We start from the raw sequence: 18,658 nt of genomic DNA, 5'->3' as shown, positions 1-18,658 counted from the left end.
CTCTTGCCCCTGGCCCAGAGAATCCCTTGCCACTTGCTCAAAGTGCTTTGGCAGCAGTGCCCCCTAAACCTTTGGGAGCAAATCCCGAACGTGAGCGCCTTGGCCAGGCCAAGGCCCCTGGACCGCCAGGCCCCGCCCTCTCCCTTTCCCAGCGGTGGGGCCAAGCAGGTACCTTGATCTGCATACACAGGCGACTGTTCTCCGCCTCTTTGCACCGAAGCTGTGCTTGCAAATGCCCCCGCATGGTCTCCATGGACTTGGAAAGCTCAGATGCTGTCTTTGCTTGAGCCTTTGGAGAGACAGAGAAAGTGACAGAGCCAGGATTTGAACCCAGCTCTGCGATTCTAGAGTGCACTCTACCCACAACCTGGGAGAATGCACTCTCCCGGCCCATACGGAGGAGCGACCATCGGGGATGGTACCTTCTCACATTGTATTTCCTGGAGGAGCTCTTCCACCTCCTTGTCTTTGTCTTGCAGCAGTAATAGCAGGCGCTGGGGAGAACAGACTGTCATGAGCTCCCTGGGAAGGGAGAGGCGGCTCGGCCCAGGGAGGACAAAACTCCTGTGTGCCTGGCCACTGGGCTCAAGTCCCAAAGACACTGGCCCATGTCACAGAGATCTGAGCAGGAAGCACCTAACATCTGTATCACAATTTTTTTATAACAATTTAAAATAATGTTAACTGTGGGAAACACTGACACACACAAAAAACACTAAGGAATGCCCGCAATCTCCCACCCAGAGATAGCCACTGTTAACACAGAGTAAAAAGCCAAATACATATTTCGTTGTATAACCATGGTTACCATAGTGTGATTAACCTTAGTATTTCAATTTACTGATGTATCATAATTTGACAAGACTCTCGAGCTGGGAATGCATGTTTAGGCATTATCACCATGACTGCTGAATCCTAGTGATGTTCAGCCAGGCACCAAGGCCAAACCTTGGGAATCATGGTCTCTATTTCTTTCTCTCTCTCAGAACCTCACAACAGACATTAATGTATCTAATGCTCCAGAAAGTCTTGACGTTAAACAGCTTGTTGAATGAGCCATTCAGGCTGGTCAGTAGTTTCCCACATTTATTTGGCTATATATCACTCCCCCCCTCTTTTGTTACTTATATTCACTAACACTTGAGGAACTCAAGGTTCCATGGTACAGACTTTGGAACATGCTGCCTCGGCAGAGATTCCTTGGGAGAACTGGAATTTGGGGCTCAACAAGTCTACACCGTAATACAAATGAGGAAATGCAGAGAACAAATGGATGGCTTACAAATCCATCACCATCATCACCATCCCTCAGGCTGGCGTCCAGCTTGGTGTTTCAAGCTCTCAAGTGAGCAGCTAGACAAGCCCGGTGGAGCAGGGGGGATGGAAATATCTGCTTCATATTTTTTACAGATTTGAAACTAAGACCCCCCCCCCCAAAAATCAGAGCAAGGCTCCAGCCCTTCTGCAGGCGCTCAGCACCTCTATGCTGCCGCCTATACCCGCTCTGGCAGGTAGGGGGCGCTGTGTCTTACCGCTTTCTCAGAGTCCGCCTCCGCCAGCCGTTTCAATAGCGTCCCTTGTTGCTCCATCAGTCTTTCGGAATCCTTTCAGGGAAGGCAGGAAAAGCCAACTCGTTAACCAATAAACTGAGATGTCTACTTCCTCTAGATCCTATTCCTTTCCTGAAAATTATATTTCTCATGAGGGAAGTAATGAATTATATACTCATCATAAAATACTTAATAAACCCCTCATCCCCACCTCCAAACCCAGCCCTACAGTGGCGAGTTTGGTGACTGTCCTGCCCATCCTTTCTCTCTGCACTTACACAGAGCTATGTCTAGAGAACTATCTTTTGGGAGGTGAGGGGTGGGAAGGGATTAATGTGTAATTTTACCAAAATGATACCTACCATACTGTAATTCTGTCTACAACTGGATTTTTAAAAAACATCTTTATTGAGATATAAATTCAGATATAGGTCATCCATTTAAAATGTACAATTCAATCGTTTTTGGTATATTTGGTAAAACGTAACAAACTTTGCCACCATTTTTAAGTGTAAAATTCAGTGGAGTATGGTACATTTACAATGCTGTGTAACCATCACTACCATCCGAAAGAGAAAAGTCAAAGTATTAGTCGGTCAGTCGTGGCCGACTCTTCACGACCCTATAGACTGTAGCCTGCCAGGCTCCTCTGTCCACGGAATTCTACAGGCAAGAATACTGGAGTGGGCATGCCCTCCTCCAGGGGATCTTCCCAACCCAGATATCGAACCCAGATCGCCTACACTGCAGGAGGATTCTTTACTGTCTGAGCCACCAGGGAAGACCCACTACTCTCTAGTTTCAGAGTTTTTTCATCACCTAAAAGGAAACCCGCACCTGTCAAGCAGTCAGTCTCCATTTTCTCTTCCTCCCTGCCCCCAGCAACCCCCAATCTGTCCTTTTTGTGTGTAGGGGTGGGGTGGGGTGGCATGCCACATGACCTGCAGGATCTTAGATCCCCGACCAGGGACTGAACCCGGACCCCAGCAGTGAAAGTGCCAAGTCCTAACCACTAGAGCACCAGGGAATTCCCCAACCCCTACTCTCCTGTCTCTAAAATGCAGTGGTATTTCTAACCTCTCCCCATAACTTTTGGGCAATAAGGTGGCTCTTGGGTTTTGCAACTATAAATACCAGGTTTTGCAACTGTAAATACTGCAGCAATTAACATGTTGAGCATATACCACGGTGTCTCCCCAGGACTGACACAAAGAGTACGAATGGCTGGGCCAGAAGGTTTGTGATTTGTGACAGCTCAATGCCCTGCAAAATGCCTGCAGTGACTCACACGGCTTCAAGCAGGATGTGAGCGCACCGGGCAGTAGCCAGCCTCTACCTCTTGCCAGTCTTGCCAGCATGAACCCTTCTGTTAATTCGCACTTCCCTAACTACTAAATAACTCTCATGCTTATTTAGCCACTTAGGCTTCCCCTTCCCCAGACTGCCTGCTCACACCCTTGCCCACTTTCGCACTGGGCTGTGTCTTTGTGAATCGTCTCTATTCTTCCTCCTGGGCACCTGAACAAAGTACCCCTAGCAGAAGGCTCACTCCTCTTTCTGTTTCAGTCCCTCAGTTCATCTTGACAGGCCAAAAGAAAAGGGCTCCCTGGTCCTGAAATATCCCGGGGACCCAGGAACTGAAAGAAGACAGCACTGTGGTTTCTCCAGCAACAAGAGGCAAAGAACACAGGACAAAAGCCTGGACCGGGAATCCAAAGCCTGCAGCTGATCACTGCAGGATAGCCATGACGCCCTCTGAGCCTCCAGGAGACTCTACACAGACTAACACGCAACCACAGCAAATCCCCCACCCTATGGAGCAAGGCACTGTCACCACGCCCATTTCACAGACCAAGAGACTGAGGCTGGGAGAAGTGAAGTCAGCTGCCTGTGATCACACAGTAAGAAACGGCAGAGCTGGGCCCAAAGCCAAAGGACTCCAGAGCTTGAACACTGCCCCCACTGCTCTGAGCACTCCCCAGGAAGCACTGAGATGCGGGTACAGTCCCGAGGGCCGCACAGGCAGGAGGAGGTGAGCGCCGAGATAGAACTAGGGACACCTGCTATGGTGGGAGTTTAAATTAGCTGACCCTTCACCTCCAACTGGAGAATCTGGGCTTCTAGGCTGGTATAATAGAAGTAAGAAGGCAAAAAGGGGAAAAAAACTGGTAGGAAGAGGTTTTCTGAAAGCCCTTCCAGTCCCAGGACAAGCAGTAGCATCATCCACCGTTTATCAAGCACCCACTGCGTGCTGGTAGTACATACAATCCTCATCCAGGCAACATCTCTAAATCTCTTACCACCCCATGGATGCTATTCCCATTTTATAGGTGAGAAAACTGAGGCCCAGAGAGGTTAAAAATCACCCCCCATGAACACTGAACTAGAAATGAGACAGAAATATTTTAAGCGGATAATTTAGCTGTAACTAGTAAAAGTCATAGAAATATATTCTGGAAACTCTCAAGTTTCCTGGACACCAGAATAGACCAGACGAATGTGCAAAACAACACTGCTTGTGAGCACAAACAACTAAAAATTGTCTTCATCAATGGAAGGGTGAGCAAATAAGTTGTGGTACTGTCATAAAACGGAATAAAGCAGGGAAAATAAACCTTAGGTTTCAAGGATAAAAATGGATAGATCTCAGAAAAACATTGACTGAAAAAAGCAAACTCAGAAGAATACATATGGAACAATCTTATTTATGTCAAGTTTGAGAACATGCTAAACTATACCATACATTGCTTGAGGATGCATACCCAAGAGAAAAACTATCGGATAAAGCAGATGAAGTTCCCCTCTGATGGGAAGGAGACAAGGTCATTGACAAAGGAGACCAAGAGGGATTCAGCTGTGTGGACAAGGTTTTGTTTGGATAGCAGGTACACTATCATTTTAAACGTTAATTTTTAAAATAAAAACAAAGGACGTTGACACTGCTTCTTAAAAAAAGATGGTAAAATAAGAAAAATAGGGAATTTCCTGGCAGTCCAGTGGTTAGGACTCTGAGCTTCCACGGCAGGGGGTATGGGTTCGATCCCTGGTCAGGGGTCTAGGATCCTACAAACTGCACGAGGCAGCCAAAAAAAACCCCTAAACAAGCAAACAAAATCTAAGAAAAATACCATCTCATCAGGACTGGCATTTTGAGATTCCCAGGTACCCCTTTGGGTTGAACCAAATGGGAAGAGAGCTGTTTATACTGTTAGTCTTTTCAGAATCATTTGCTAACATAAAATATATTTCAGAGACCTTTTTTTTTTTAAAGAAAACAAAGTGATATCATACAATGTATCTGCCAGCCATTAAGCCTCCTACTTTCCTAAAACTCAGGTCTCCATCCCTGCCTGCTTTGCCACACGAATCCTGGGATGGGCTAAAACCCATCCCTGACTCCACACTCCCTGTTGCCCTTCTGACTTCCAAGGTCCTTCTTGTACTGCCAGGCCCACTTCAAAAAGGAAGCCAGCCTGTCTACCAGATGCCCGGCGTTTCATGTGATTGATTTCAGCCAATCTTCCTATAACCCCTCAGGTCAGGCATGCACCGAGAATATTTTCTTTTTAAAGACAGGAGCCTGCAGGGCTGGAAGGGCCCAGGTTCTGTATGGGAGCCTGGGTGGGGTGGGGGCCACCGCTCACCTCTTTGCAGTGTTGTTCCCTCAGCAGGTCTCGGAGAGTGCGGTTGGTCTCTTCAAATGTGCTCAGCTTCTGCAGGAGAAGTTCCTTCTGCCTCGTTAGGGTGTTGATGTCCGAGCAGGTCATCTGTTTCTCCTGGAAGACAGGAGGCAGTCTTGCCAGGCACAGGGGGAGAATGGAAGAGCTGGCACAGGGAGTTTCCATGGGGAACTTAGGAGTCCCTGGTGCCAGGAAGCCTGGGCAAGAAGAGCTGGGCAAAGGCAGCTGCAGGAGGAAGACCGGAAGGGATGGGCTGGAGCTGAGCCTGCCAACAGTGCCAGGTGGAGAAAGGGGCTGGAGAGCTCAGTGTGGGCGAGCGCAGTTAGGGCAGGCTTCCTGGAAGAGGTGCACTTCCTGGATGATACACTTGGTGCCTGATACTTGCAGGAATCAGACAGATGCCTGGATTTACTGTGATCCCAGGAGACCCATGATGACATCTCCTCGGAGGCCCCAGCTACCAAAGGTCATCTTCGAGGGTCAGGCCCCAAAAGTGAGAAGAGGGGAGGGGGTGCTGAGGAGTTAAGAGTGCCCTGCCCTGGCCTGAAGATGTCATAAAGTCAGCATGATGACTGCGTAAAGATCCCGCCACAGTCTGCAGGTGGCCCCTCTCTGGGCCCAGCCGTGGGCTGGGCGGCTCTGGCGGCCGCTTACCGATTTCAGTTTTCCGATGGTGTCCTTCAGGGCCATGACTTGTTTGGCAGCAGCAGCCCCGTCCATTTCAGCCTCCACCAGCTTGGACATGAGGCACTCCTTCTCCTGCTGGAGGTGTTTTTTCTGCAGCCTGGGGCCAGAAAGAACAGGACCCTGTGAGCCGCCCCCCCAGGGCCCTGCCCACCTGAAGCTCTGAGGCTCGCCTCACAATGCCCTGCGAGCCTCATCTCCTGGTCAGGGCACAGGAGTGGGGGAGGGGGGCAGGGATGGCCCTTCAGGCCTGCGCGGCCTTCTGGAAGGAAATTCGGTCACCAGAGCGGGGCCTCCATACCAGGTGACGTGCTGCCACCTGCTTGTCTCTCAGAAACCAGTGTCACCGCAGCCCCCGGCTACTGCCAAGGCCACCTAGCCACCATCTTCAGATCCACTTCTGAGCTCTCCCCTCCACTCTCCCTGCGTTTGGTCACACCGCTCCCTCGCTTCCAACACCCTTCAGTGGCTCCCAAGCACCCTCAATGCAAATGCCTCCAAGTGGGCACCGAGAGCCCTTGCCAACCTCTGTGGCACCCCTGCCCTTGGCGCACCCTGTTCCCCTCGCTCTGGCCCGCTTTTTTCACTTCTCAGTCACAGACTCCTCCCTCCTGTTTTTCTCCAGAAAGGTCTCCCCTATCCCCTCCCCCACTGCACTCTGCAGGGAGTCAGGAGTGCGTTAGCGGCCCTGGGGCCCGGCGTGCGGGCAGGCGCCGGGGTGCCGGCTCACATGGTATAGTCCTTCTCCTCCTTGATGCGCTCGATGTTGTGCCGCAGCACCGTGTTCTCGTGCTCCGTCTCGGCCAGCTCTTGGGCCACCTCCTCCAGCTCCTCCTTCCGCTCCTCCAGGAACCTTTTGGCCATCTGGCGCTCTCCCTTCTGCATCTTGACCTGTGTTGGGGCACGCAGCCAGGGGCCACTGAGGGGAGGCGGCCCCTCCCCACATCTCGAGGCCTGTCGCTCGGGACCAAGGCAGGGCACCTCGGACTGAGCGCGCAAGTGTCATGGCCGGGGGTGGGGGTCCTCTGGGCGCAGCTCAGTCAGGGCGCCCAGTGACCCTGGGTGGTCACTGTTCCTCTCATCTCCTCGCTGAGGAAATGGAGGGGGCGGCACCTGGGTGACTTTCTGCTTGGGGAAGGAGCCAGGATACAAACGGTGGTTCAGCTGGCACACCACCGGAGAAGGTGTCACTAACAGGCCCCCGCCCCGCAGGCGGGGAGGAAGGCAGGCCTGTTGCCAGGTAGCCACCAGCCCCAGGTTCTCTGGGGAGGGCCCGTGGGCCCTGGGCATAGGGGGCGACTAAGGACATGGCCCCCACAAGCAGCCACAGCCTGGAGTCCACTGCCACGTCCCCCCCAAAGACACAGCCCAGCAACTGAGGACCAACTTCCTTTGCCTCTCTAGGGCATTGCTTTGTTATTTTTTAAACTTCTCCATAAAAACAGAAAAGGCCCTAGTGTTCAGAGGCCCTAGTGTTCCAGTCATTTCATCTCCAAAACAGGGACAATAATACCATCAACTTCATTTACTGTTGCAAAAAAAAAAATCAAACCAGGCCATCCATACAGAGCTCCCGGCAAGGTCAGGGCCAGGCCTGGGCTGAATGCTCGATGGAGAAGAATCCCAGGTTGCCCTGACTACCTCCACAAGGGCCTCTGAAACCCTGGGAGGCCTGCAGAGGCAGCTGGAAGGGGGTATCCCCCAGGACCCCACCTGACGGTCTCCTGCGGCCTCGGGACACTAGGCAGTCCAGACCCCTACCTCCCTCACCTCAGACTTGAGACAACCAACCGCGTTCATTAAACTGTCAATCTTCTTATCATAACGGTTCATTTTACAATGACCGGAGTCGTCATCTTCTGTAGAGAGGTCACTTAACCGCATCACGGAGACTAGCTTTTCTGAAGATGGTGGCGTGATCTCCAGGCAGTGAGGTGGATTCTGATGTAGAGGAGGGAGAAATACATGCATTCACAAGGCAGAACTGCAGCCACTGGTCCCACCAGCCCGACTGCCCGCTGGGCAGGAAGAGTTAAAACCGCTAAAGGGCAACCACAGGGACCCCAGAGGAAAGGACACACCAACCTTCTTGGTGGAACGTTATCTCATTACCTACCCTCGCTTAAATGATGTTTCTGAAGCTCTTCTAATATAGAAATAAAAAGCCTGCGTTACAGTGTCAAGTTTAAAATGAAGGACATAACAAATCGGCAAAAATGGTGATTCCCAAAGCTGGCAAGAGTTTGGGGCAGGAGATACTCTCAAACACCTTGGGTAGACATGAAATACGGCAAGTTTTTTAAATGAATATGAATACATGATAGTGGATAATTGCAAAGGCACACAAAACTTTTCTAATAGGTATTTTAAGGACAAGTGGAGATTTGAATTTTGACCCAACACTATACGATTAATAAATGAAGTTGGGAAAAAAAAAAAAATAGAAGTGAAGTTTTTAGGATTAATCATTGCTATTTTGGCATGGAGAAAATGGTTTTAGAAAAGCATACAGACTAATTTAGGGTTAAAACAGTGTGTCTGGAAAATATTTACTTAAATATATCAACAGAAAAAAATATTTTTAAAAAATGCGTGTGCCCCTTGGAGAAGTTTATGTAAAGCTGAGTAAGACCTTTGAGACTTCAAAAAGAAATTCTAATTTAGGGGCCAGCATTTCCATGTGGTTTTGATACACTGAACTTTTTGACTCTCTCATTCTATACATTTATTCCAGTGCATTAAGTAATTGTTATTTCTCACTATTTGCAGTTTTTTGCTTCTCTTAAGCTAAGGTGATTAAACTTCTGTGCCAATTTCTAGGGCAAGACGATGGCTATCAGGAATAAAAGGATGTGTTTTACAAGCATGTAGCTGGTATGTCAAACAAGTAAAACACATAGGATGCAATTTTAAAATGTATGTGTTCTTTATCCCAATACACTGTATTTTGAGGGATTTATCAAGAATAACTAAGAATGTGAATCAATATTTAAATTCACGGATACAGATATTTAAATTAGGATATAGATAAATGTACAAGAAGATAGTACAAGTTAAAAACTTAACAGTACACAGATGTACACACAATGGAATAAGGCCTTAAAAAATAATGTACAATGTAAATATAGTCAAAATATGAGGGAAAAAAGGTTGTTCAATAAAATATAATCCCACTGCTACAAAAATCAGAAGAATGAGTATATTCACAAGAAAAGATCTGGAAAGCTGGCACCTAAAGTTACAGGGGTCTTCTCGGGGTGGTGGAATTACAGGTCTTATTTACTTTCTTCCCTGGGCTGATTTTGATTTTCTGATTTTTCGACAATGACTGTGCATTGCTTTTATATGAAAAAAAAGTTATTCTTAATCTATAAAAGGAGGACAATAGGAAAATATATAGATGGTACGATTATAATTAAAAAAAAGAAAAAACTCCGCATCAGAAAAAGTGATGATAAGTGCACCAAAATAGTAACAGTTTCACTGGTTTCGTTCAGGGGTGGGAGCGAGAACAGGACCAGAGAGGACCTTCCGGGGAAGCTGGTGATGTGGTTTCTGGAGGCGACAGTCACACAGTTTGTAAAAAGCCATCAAGCAGCACGCTTCTGATGTGTGTGCTCAAACTACAAGTGACTGTCTCTTTTATGGTATTTTCAATTTTCCATCATAAAAACAGATGACTTGCTTAATAGTAGAGGGGGAAAAAAAACTCAGACGTGCTTTCTCCCAAAGATATCTTAGCTACCAGAAGAGGTTTTAAAAATCAAACAATAAAAAAAAAAATCAAACAAGGATCCCCACATCATACAGCAGCTACTGGAGTCCATGTCCAGCTCCACCACAAACTTTCTCCTCCTAAGGTCTTTTCTCTCTTGTCGATAATGGAAAGGGTGGGCTGAGGCCTGCTGCGAACATGGAAGGCCACTGAAAAGTGGAGAGGAGCTAGTCCGAGAGGACGGCATGAGAGACAGCTACTGCTCAAGGGACAGTCAGGCACGTCTCTGGGCCACTCCACTTCCAGGAATCTGGGGGGCCAGGCCTGGAAGGGGCACTGAGCTTTCCAGAGGGGACCACAGCTCCTAGCAACCCATGTCAACAGGAAGTCCATTTCCACAGCGGCATGACTTTTGATATTTATATTTCAAAAAACTACCTAAGTCTCTTCACTAAAAATTTAAAAAGTGTTTTAAACTATAAAATACATTATGTGATAAACACATTTGCGGCTGCTGCTGCTGTTAAGTCACTTCAGTCGTGTCTGACTCTGTGCAACCCCATAGACGGCAGCCCACCAGGCTCCCCCGTCCCTGGGATTCTCCAGGCAAGAACACTGGAGTGGGTTGCCATTTCCTTCTCCAATGCATGAAAGTGAAAAGTGAAAGTGAAGTCGCTCAGTCGTGTCTGACTCTGTGCGACCCCATGGACTGCAGCCCACCAGGCTCCCCTGCCCCTGGGATTTAGGCAGCCGCAAAAAGATAAAGCAGTAAAGCCTCTCACTCCCAGAGGTAATCACTGCTTACTACTTCTAGTACTGCATCCCAGAAAATGTTTGTACATACAAACATATTCATACACACGTGGACACACAGATGTCCTTTTCTGCACAAACAGGGCCACACTCTCCATGCTGTGCCGCTTGGTGCTTGGAGAGACATCCACCTTGATCTAGCAGTGGTTGTGTGGCATTCCATTGCATGGATGCACCTTAATTTTAACCAATACCCTCCTAACAAACAGTTAGATGGCGTCTAATTTTTCCCTAATACAAACAACGCTTCAGCAAACATCCTGTTACACACAGATTCCTGTGCTCTTCTGTGACTTTTTGAGCATCAATTCCCAAGTGCAGAACTACAGAATCCATGTTTAGATAAATGCTGTCAATTCATTCACTCAAAAACTATCTAAAAAGATTTGGTGATACCCCCATATGCTTGTCAACAGAAGATATTCTGAATCTTTTCAACTTCTTTCCACTCAACAAAAATGACAGCTTGCTATTTTTTCGAAAATGTAGTTGGCTCTAATTTACATTTCACTGATTGTTAGTGAGGTACACATGGTAGAAAATCTTAGAAATCATTTTAATTCCTATCTTCCTTGGAGAGATATGTCAGAACACTTTTCATGTACTCCTGAGAATACCAAACTCCCTTTGTCTCTTAGGGATTAAATGAGTCAGGGAGTCAAGAGCATGAAGTATGAAGTAAACTTCAAAGTAATTATGATTATTTCTAATTTTAAAAGTAATAAGCTCTCAGAAAAAGAATAAATCTTTCAAAATAGAGCAGGCATCATTCTCTTAAGATACAGTCATCCCTCAGTAACCACAAGGATTGGTTCCAAGACCATCATGGATACCGAAATCTGAGGGTGCTCAAGTCCCTTATGTAAAATGGTGTAGGATTTGCATGTAACCTAGACGCATCCTCCTGTACACTTTAAATTCTCTCTAGATTATTTATAATACTTGATACAATGGAAATGCTATGTAAATAGTTGCTGGCACACAGTAAATTCAAGTTTTGCTTTTTGGAACTTTCTGGATTTTTTTAATCTCTGGAAGGTTGAATCCACAGACACAGAACCAGCAGATATGGTTGGCTGACTGTAGTCTCAAGGCCTTTACTTGTCTCAATCATGAGACTTCAGTCTAAAACATAGCCACAGGCCTTGTCTTATGGTTGGGTTTCTTCAATGCAATTGACCAGAATGTAAGCATAGAGGGCAGAGCTGCCAGTTTGCAGCTGAAACCCCAGTGCACAGCAGTGTCTCAAGAAATGCATGAATTACTGCACAGAAGGATGGACGGACAAGCAAAATGTGTTGAGGCATGGCCAAAAAGAGACAACAATAATTCTCTTGGTACCTTGGCAACTAATACTGAAGGCACTTATTCCTCAGGAGATTGTTCCAATGTATGTTTTTTTTAAGTTTCTGGCCACTCCACGCGGCATGTGGGATCTTAGTTCCCTGACCAGGGATAGAACCTGTGCCCTGTGCATTGGGAGGGCTGAGTCTTAACCACTGCACCACCAGTCAAGTTCCTATTCCAGTGGTTTTGATACTATCTACAGAGTTAAGTGCATGGTCTCTTATGCGGGCGACCACAAAAGAGAAGATGCCTTCCTGGATGTGTACATTCTGGCATACATTTGTCAAGTCTGCTTCAGACACTAGCACAGCATTAGCTCCTCACACACAAATCAGAGAGGCTCCGGGTACCACCTCTAGAATGAAACACCCTGAGCCCTACACCTCCAGCTCTGCCACGCCCTCTGTGACACTTCACCTCTCTGAGCCTTGGGTTCTCATCTGCACCTTGGGAGAGCGGATGCAGCTACCACATCACGGTGTTGGAAGGACTCAAGAAGATTCTCGTACTTTCAGGGTTTAGCAAGGCACTCAGTAAGCGGGACCCACTGGGACGTCTCTGAGAGCTACAGCCAACCCTGAACCATACCAAGCATGAGGCCTGCTAGAACCTGACCAGTCCGAGAAGAAAAGCCTGAGCAAGAATGAGCCTACCTCCCAATTGCATCCCACATGCCGGGCGGATGATTTTCCAGGGGGCATCCAAGGTACCTTGGTTTTCACCCGGACACTCCGCCGCACATTCACGGTGTCCCCTTTCATTCCGCGCTTATGAGATTTCTGTGGAAAGGGACAAACCCAGGGTCACTTCCCTACACAGCTGGCCATGGCGTCACTCTGCAAGTGGCGTCCGCTTCCAACTCTGCAGGGGAGCCTCTTCTGACCAAGGCTACTGCTGCCTTTTCTGGGTGACTGTCCTGCCTACCTTCCAACCAGGCGACTGACCTCTGAAAGTGAGCGCGTTGGCCTCACCCCCCTGGCATGCTCCTACCTGGCTGTTGGTCGCTGACGTTTTGGAGAGTTTTTTTATGTGGACGTGGACAGGGGTGTTCTCATCCACGTGAACATGTAAGGGGGGAGTTGAAGAGCGGTCCTTCATGGTTCGCTTCTGGCAGGCGGGGGAGGACAACACAAAAAAGGTTGATCTGCGGATGAGTAAACTGGGCATAAAAAACGAGCTCACAGCCTCTGGGGGCCACTGAAAGCCTAGCCACCAAGCGAGCAGGACAGCGACCAGCACTACTAGCATGCGGGCGGGAAGCGAGGCGGGTGTGCCATTCAGCAGGCTCATGCAGAGATGCCAACTGAAGAGCACTGGGGAGACCCAAGGCTGCCCAAGAACAGGGGCTGAGCAACCCGCGAGTTCTACACAAGAGCCCCAAACCCAAGGCCCCAGGGTCCTCAGAGCTCCATCTCTTTGCAAGCCTGCTGGAATGCACGGCTCCTCCTGAGATGCAGCCAGCACAGATGGAAAGCGGGTGCGGCCGCCACGCTGGATTCTGAACGGGGCATGCGGATTAGCACAAGAAATACACAGAAGGGTTAGGGTGCAAGGCACGACAAGCAGCAGGCAGGTAAAAGATGATCAAGACAGAAAGCTGGAAGAAATGCCGAGATGAGAAGGTTGTACAGATTCTAAAGACAACATAAACAGGGCCAAACACAGACCCCCTCGCCCACCAGCAGCTCCTATCAGTCCCCGTTTTTTTACACTTTTTTCCTTCTTTCTTTTTGGAAAATTTGTTTTATGATTTTTGAAATTTGTCCGAAAAGATTAGGTTAAGACAACCTCCTCACACCCGGCAGCCTTACCACAGGCAAAACCAAATCCATCCATGAGCAGTCTACGTATGAAGGCACTTAACAGAGCACCTGGCCAACGGGGTGCCAGCAGAAGCGTGCGTTTTTCTCTGGCAAGGCCGCAGGTGGAGGGGCTGCTCCGAGCGCAGGTCACCTACCGTCACGGTAACACTGGGCGCGCCACAAGGTGTCCTCAAGACCTTTTTCTGTGTGAGACTCGTTACTCCGTTCTTTCCACACGATGGAAACCTGTACCCAGGCACAAGAACCAGATTATAAGCAGAAAACTAGGGCTCTTTTATTTCTTAGCTCTCCCGAAGTTATATACTACATATGGTGGCTAACGAGCTCACGGCTAGGAAAGCCAGTCTGGAATTACTTGGCTCCCTTGACACGAGCACCAAACACTCATGGTGTGCCCGGCAGGAGGATGGAGACATGGGGCAGTGAGCATTCGCAGCGCTGGCTTTTTAGCCTGCCATTGCGTCACACGTATTGTGACCTTTTACTGAAAGGCCCAGCTGTCATCCTTTCAGGAGACAAAAAGCAGACAGCATGTGGCCAACAGTCAACATAGTAGCCTGGATGAGGATGAGAGTGCCCAGAATACTGCCTGGAACAGTGCTCAGTGAACGACTGACCTGAAACAACAGAGCCATAGGCTCCGGAATAGGCTCTGTGACTCAGTCTCATAAAATTAACCATCAGATATTCAACTAAGAGGATGGAAAATGATTATTACCTAAAATATTTCACTTGCTACCCTTTAAGCACCTAAGAGGTAGGGTTGTTATTATTTTAAAAAATTTGTAATACCATATCTTACTTATACATAAATGGCCCCCTCACCAAATATGCAAATAGAGCAAATATTTAATCTCCAAATTTTGGCAGCAGTACATCCAAGAACTCCACGACAGGAAGGGACTTGCGATCCATCCCACTGCCTAAAACACAGACCCCCAAAATACGACCTTGTCCTCATCCTCCAAAATGCAATGAAAAATTCTCAAGCACTCCAGCACACACTTTGTTGTATGTATGTCACACCTTGGTTAAAAAAAAAAAAAAACACAAATAGAGTCCTACTAATCATCTAGCAAAGGAATTACCAAACCTGGATAGAGAGGTGTTTCTCCTCAGATCATTTGTGAACACTTAAAAGTCAATAGATGTGGGAAAGCTCTCTTTCTCAGTAGGCTTTCCATCAGGGTACCTGGATTCCATCAACATATGGCTAACTGCAGCATCCACTTCTTACATGGTTATTTACTCACACCTAGCCTCCTTTCAAAAAAGATCTGAGCCTAGTATTCCAGTGACAACAATGGTGATCCTATTTGCTACCAGGAACTGGGGCACCTGAGGAAAGAGGGCCAGAGGGAGGCAGAGAGGGTATCATGTGAGTGCATTTTTTTCTCCTTCCTCCTAAAAAGTAGTTTTAAATGTTTTGGCCCAGGCCTTCAGTACACAGAAACAGGGAAGCTGAGAAAAGAATCCTTCAGCCAGCCCGGCCTGGGAGCCCCTGCCCACGTTTCCCCTGCCCTGTTGGGCAGAGGTGCCCCCCACAACGGCAGTACCTGGGGGAGCCGCCTGAGGATGAGGCAGACATGGTTAGGCATCAAAGCCGCAAAGGTGGGCAAATGGGTCAGCAGGCTCTGGCTCAGGGGGACCCAGAGGGGCTTGTCAATGAGAATCTCAGGGGCCCGGCATCAAACGTCCTCTCAGGGGAGGAGGGTGGAAGCTTTAGGGGTGGCTGTTGGATGAAAACTTGGGAGACGCTCCTCTACTGTCCAAGTCGCACAGCAACTGTCCTGCCAAAGTTGGGGGGTGGGGTGGGGTGGGGGTGGGGAGGAAGATAGGAGAGAGGCTGAGCGACCCGGTGGGCAAGGGCGGTGAGAGCTCTGCTCCCCAGGGAGGGACAATAGGGGGCGGAACTTCGAGGGAAAAGGACCACCACACCCAGGCCCCCCAGCGAGAGGGAAGGTGGGCTGGTGGTCACCAGCGGCGGGGGTGGTGGAAACCTGAAATGCCGGCTAGCCTTGCGAGGAAGTTGGGAGAAAACCGCTAGGCCCCAAGTGGGCCCCAGAGGGCCGGAACCGGCGCTGGGAGCTGGAGGGATATTAGGGGCGGAGCCAGGGCAACAGTCTCCTAGGAGAAGGGGCGTTCCCGACAGAATAGACACTCGAGGAGGCCAATAGCATTTGGAGGAGGGAGGAGCGGAGGCTGCCGGGGCGGGGCAAAGTGGGCCGCGAGTGGGCAACTCCCCGACGGCGGAGGGAAAAAATGCTCCAGGGGCGCAGCAGCGGCGGCCGCTGGGATTTTACTATCCGAGTTAAGAGCGGGTTCGACGCCGCGTTGTGGCAGGGGGCCGGGGGCAGGATTCCCCAGGAGGGAGGCCCCCTGGACCAGGGAGGCCCTTCCAAGCCAGGGAGGCAAGCCTCGGGAGGCGGTCCCCGAGGACAGCGCTTGCCTACGAGGAGCCCGGCCCAAATAACCGCCGGGCCGAGGCGCTCCAGGGAGGGCGAGGCGGACGGGGGTGGGGGTGGGGGGCCCACCGGCCGGGGCAAAAGAGGGTAAGGGCCCAGTCTCCGTCGGCGGAGAGAGGAAGGACGACCACCCACCAGCGGGCTAGAGGGACCCCGTTTCTGCCCATAGAGAGGAGGGCGAAGCCCTGCCGGAGGGCAGCAGAGGAAGAGGTGGCAGAGCGCCCTGCCGGTGTGGCCAGGTGAGGAGAGGCCCGCCCGTTAGCGGGAGAAGGCCCGCGCCGGTGGGCGGGGCGGGGGGGGGCGTTGGCTCGTCCAGATTCTGACCGGAGCGGGACAAGCGTGCAGGCGGGGGGCGGCCTGGGTGGGTGGGTCGGGGGGTGTGGGCAGCAGGACCCAGCGATCCCGACGGAGGGCGCCCCTCCCCAACCCGGAGCGGCCTGGGTCCCGCCTCCCGGCGGTCTCTCACCAGGAGCGACACGGCTGCGCCCAGAAACGCCGCCTTATGAAGTCGTTGAAGTCGGAGGCCAGGGCTGTGCCATGGAGACGCCGCGGCGGATGCAGTCCGGCCCCGGCGGCGACTCCTCCCCGCTTCCGCCTCCTTTTCCGACACCCGGTCGGCAGCTCGCCCATTGGCCAGTTCAAACCCCCCCGGGAGCCTCTCGGGTTTAGCCATTTAGGCCCAGCCCCCGGCGTCACAGAGATGCCTCTCCAGCAGCAGCCCCAGCAGGAGCCCCGCCCTCTTCCGGGCGCCGCGCCGCGTCGCCATGGAGACGCGCGACGCCACCGACGAGCCCGGCCCAGGCTTGTCTAGCCGTTCAAGGCCGAGCTTAACCCCCCCCAACCCCCACCACCGCCATTTTCACCCTGTCGTCCTCGGTTTCTCTCACTCAGGGTAGCAACCAAATTCCAGCCCGATCTCTCTAGTTCGTATTGGGCCACTGGGCTCAGAGTGAATCTGTGAAGTCGCTCAGTCCTGTCCGATTCTTTGCGACCCCCATGGACTGTAGCCTACCAGGCTCCTCCATCCATGCAATTTTCCAGGCAAGAGGACTGGAGTGGGTTGCCATTTCCTTCTCCAGGGGATCTTCCCGACCCAGGGATCGAACTCAGGTCTTTTCGCATTATAGGCAGACGCTTTACCGTCTGGGCTCAGAGAGGGGTCACCAAATATGTTCGTGTGTCCACAGCTGCTGTGCACTGCTGGAAATACAGCCCTGTCTCTTCCCCTCCGTTGGTGCAGAGATGGACCCCCACTTCTGCACACCACCCAGACTCTCTCGCCATGCTGCACTGTCTGTCTTCGTCCAGGCTGAAGGAAGAGGCTGCGCGTTCCCCTAGATCCTCACCGCCCTCCTGCACACTATACGCCCGCTGCGTGTACAGACCTATTCCGCTGAAGTTCTCGCTGAGTCGCCATCTTCTCAACTATGCTTCACTGTCAGCCAATCGGGGTGGGGGGGGTGGTGTCACGTGGCTCATGGAACCACCCTGGATTCTGGAAGACTTGGACATCCTCAGGGCCAGCCTGGTGTCAGTTCCTTAACATCCTCATCTTCTTGACCTTGTGCGCACCTCAGGCCCAAGATCTACACACCGGTCCACCCTAAATCTCAAGTTCCACCTCCCCTCCCCCTCCAAACAAAACTACTTCTGCCGTTCCGCAGCCCCCAACCCTCCCTGTCTAATGCATAGTCATTCCTCGGTGTTAGGGAGCCATCCACTCCCTTGATCCATTCATTTTCTCCCTGTTAAGTGATGGAGCCCCAATCACTACTTAATCCTACCACTTGAGTGAGTCTCCCCAAAGATCAAATGCACAAATCATTTCCTTCACCCTCAGCTGAGCCTTTATCACTGTCCAGCAAGTGTTTACCACACTGGCTTTTCCAAATCTTTGCCTCTTCCCCATCCCATACACCAACTCTCCTTTTTCACAGAGGGGGGAAAAAAAAACCATCCACTGGAATTTCCTCCATCTTCTCTTCACCTTCCCTCACCTTTAACTTCCACCACCTTATCCCCCCACTTGAAAGGAGGTGATGTCATTCTGAGCAGCCCAAGATAATCTTGTTTACAGGCCTAGGTCAAACATCTCAGTGGAATGTCTCTTGCAACCCCCAGCACAAGAGCTGTTGATCGATTCTCAGTGCTCCCACATTCAATGAACGAACATTAAGTCCCTAATTGTGTGCTAAGCCCAGTATAAGGAGCACTAAACTAACATGTCCCACTTGGCCTTTAAGGAGCGCACAGCCAACCACTTTAGCATGACCAGATGGGATGCTTCCTCCCCAACCACTGGAGGATTTTGCCTGTGGGTTTGTCCCCTACCTACCGTCTGAGGAGGGTTTTTCTCAGTTGGTGCAGTTCTTTGGGGCCTTTGTGATAGAGAAGGGTGGAGAAGTCACCCCCTTAATACACATGTGCTAAGAGGTGACAGGGAAGATGAGGAAAATCTCACAAGAAGAGGAACAGAGAGGTATTAGTGGGGTGCTGAAGACGGGAACAGGGACACCTGCAGTGTGTGAAGGACGTATGGTTGGGAAGAAAAGACGGGCTCTATAACTGTGGTCTGGATGTC

The 18,658-nt window shown here is 50.3% G+C and overlaps 1 protein-coding gene across 3 annotated transcripts in view; it reads right to left on the bottom strand.

Moving 5' to 3' along the window:
- The window catches only part of ODF2 (outer dense fiber of sperm tails 2), a 30,032-nt gene extending 13,325 nt beyond the window's left edge, over window positions 1-16,707 (bottom strand). Inside the window, exons 1-12 of one of the 3 annotated variants that reach the window (XM_052649628.1) lie at window positions 16,544-16,671; window positions 15,169-15,402; window positions 13,747-13,837; window positions 12,780-12,896; window positions 12,443-12,568; window positions 7,685-7,855; window positions 6,645-6,805; window positions 5,885-6,014; window positions 5,195-5,326; window positions 1,533-1,604; window positions 423-494; window positions 173-289 (exon numbers count right to left, since the gene is read on the bottom strand). In XM_052649628.1, the coding sequence (XP_052505588.1) occupies window positions 173-289; window positions 423-494; window positions 1,533-1,604; window positions 5,195-5,326; window positions 5,885-6,014; window positions 6,645-6,805; window positions 7,685-7,855; window positions 12,443-12,568; window positions 12,780-12,896; window positions 13,747-13,837; window positions 15,169-15,200 (1,221 nt within the window). In that variant the 5' untranslated portion in view covers window positions 15,201-15,402; window positions 16,544-16,671. Of the gene's footprint in view, window positions 1-172; window positions 290-422; window positions 495-1,532; window positions 1,605-5,194; window positions 5,327-5,884; window positions 6,015-6,644; window positions 6,806-7,684; window positions 7,856-12,442; window positions 12,569-12,779; window positions 12,897-13,746; window positions 13,838-15,168; window positions 15,403-16,543 lie in introns of all 3 variants that reach the window. The other 2 variants (XM_052649626.1, XM_052649627.1) reach the window with 2 other exon arrangements.
- Window positions 16,708-18,658: the final 1,951 nt, after the last annotated feature.

Source organism: Budorcas taxicolor, chromosome 11 (assembly GCF_023091745.1).
Source record: "Budorcas taxicolor isolate Tak-1 chromosome 11, Takin1.1, whole genome shotgun sequence".
Lineage (NCBI taxonomy): Eukaryota > Metazoa > Chordata > Mammalia > Artiodactyla > Bovidae > Budorcas > Budorcas taxicolor.
The sequence above is the reverse complement of the archived record's forward strand: the minus strand, read 5'-3'. Positions and strand labels throughout refer to the sequence as shown.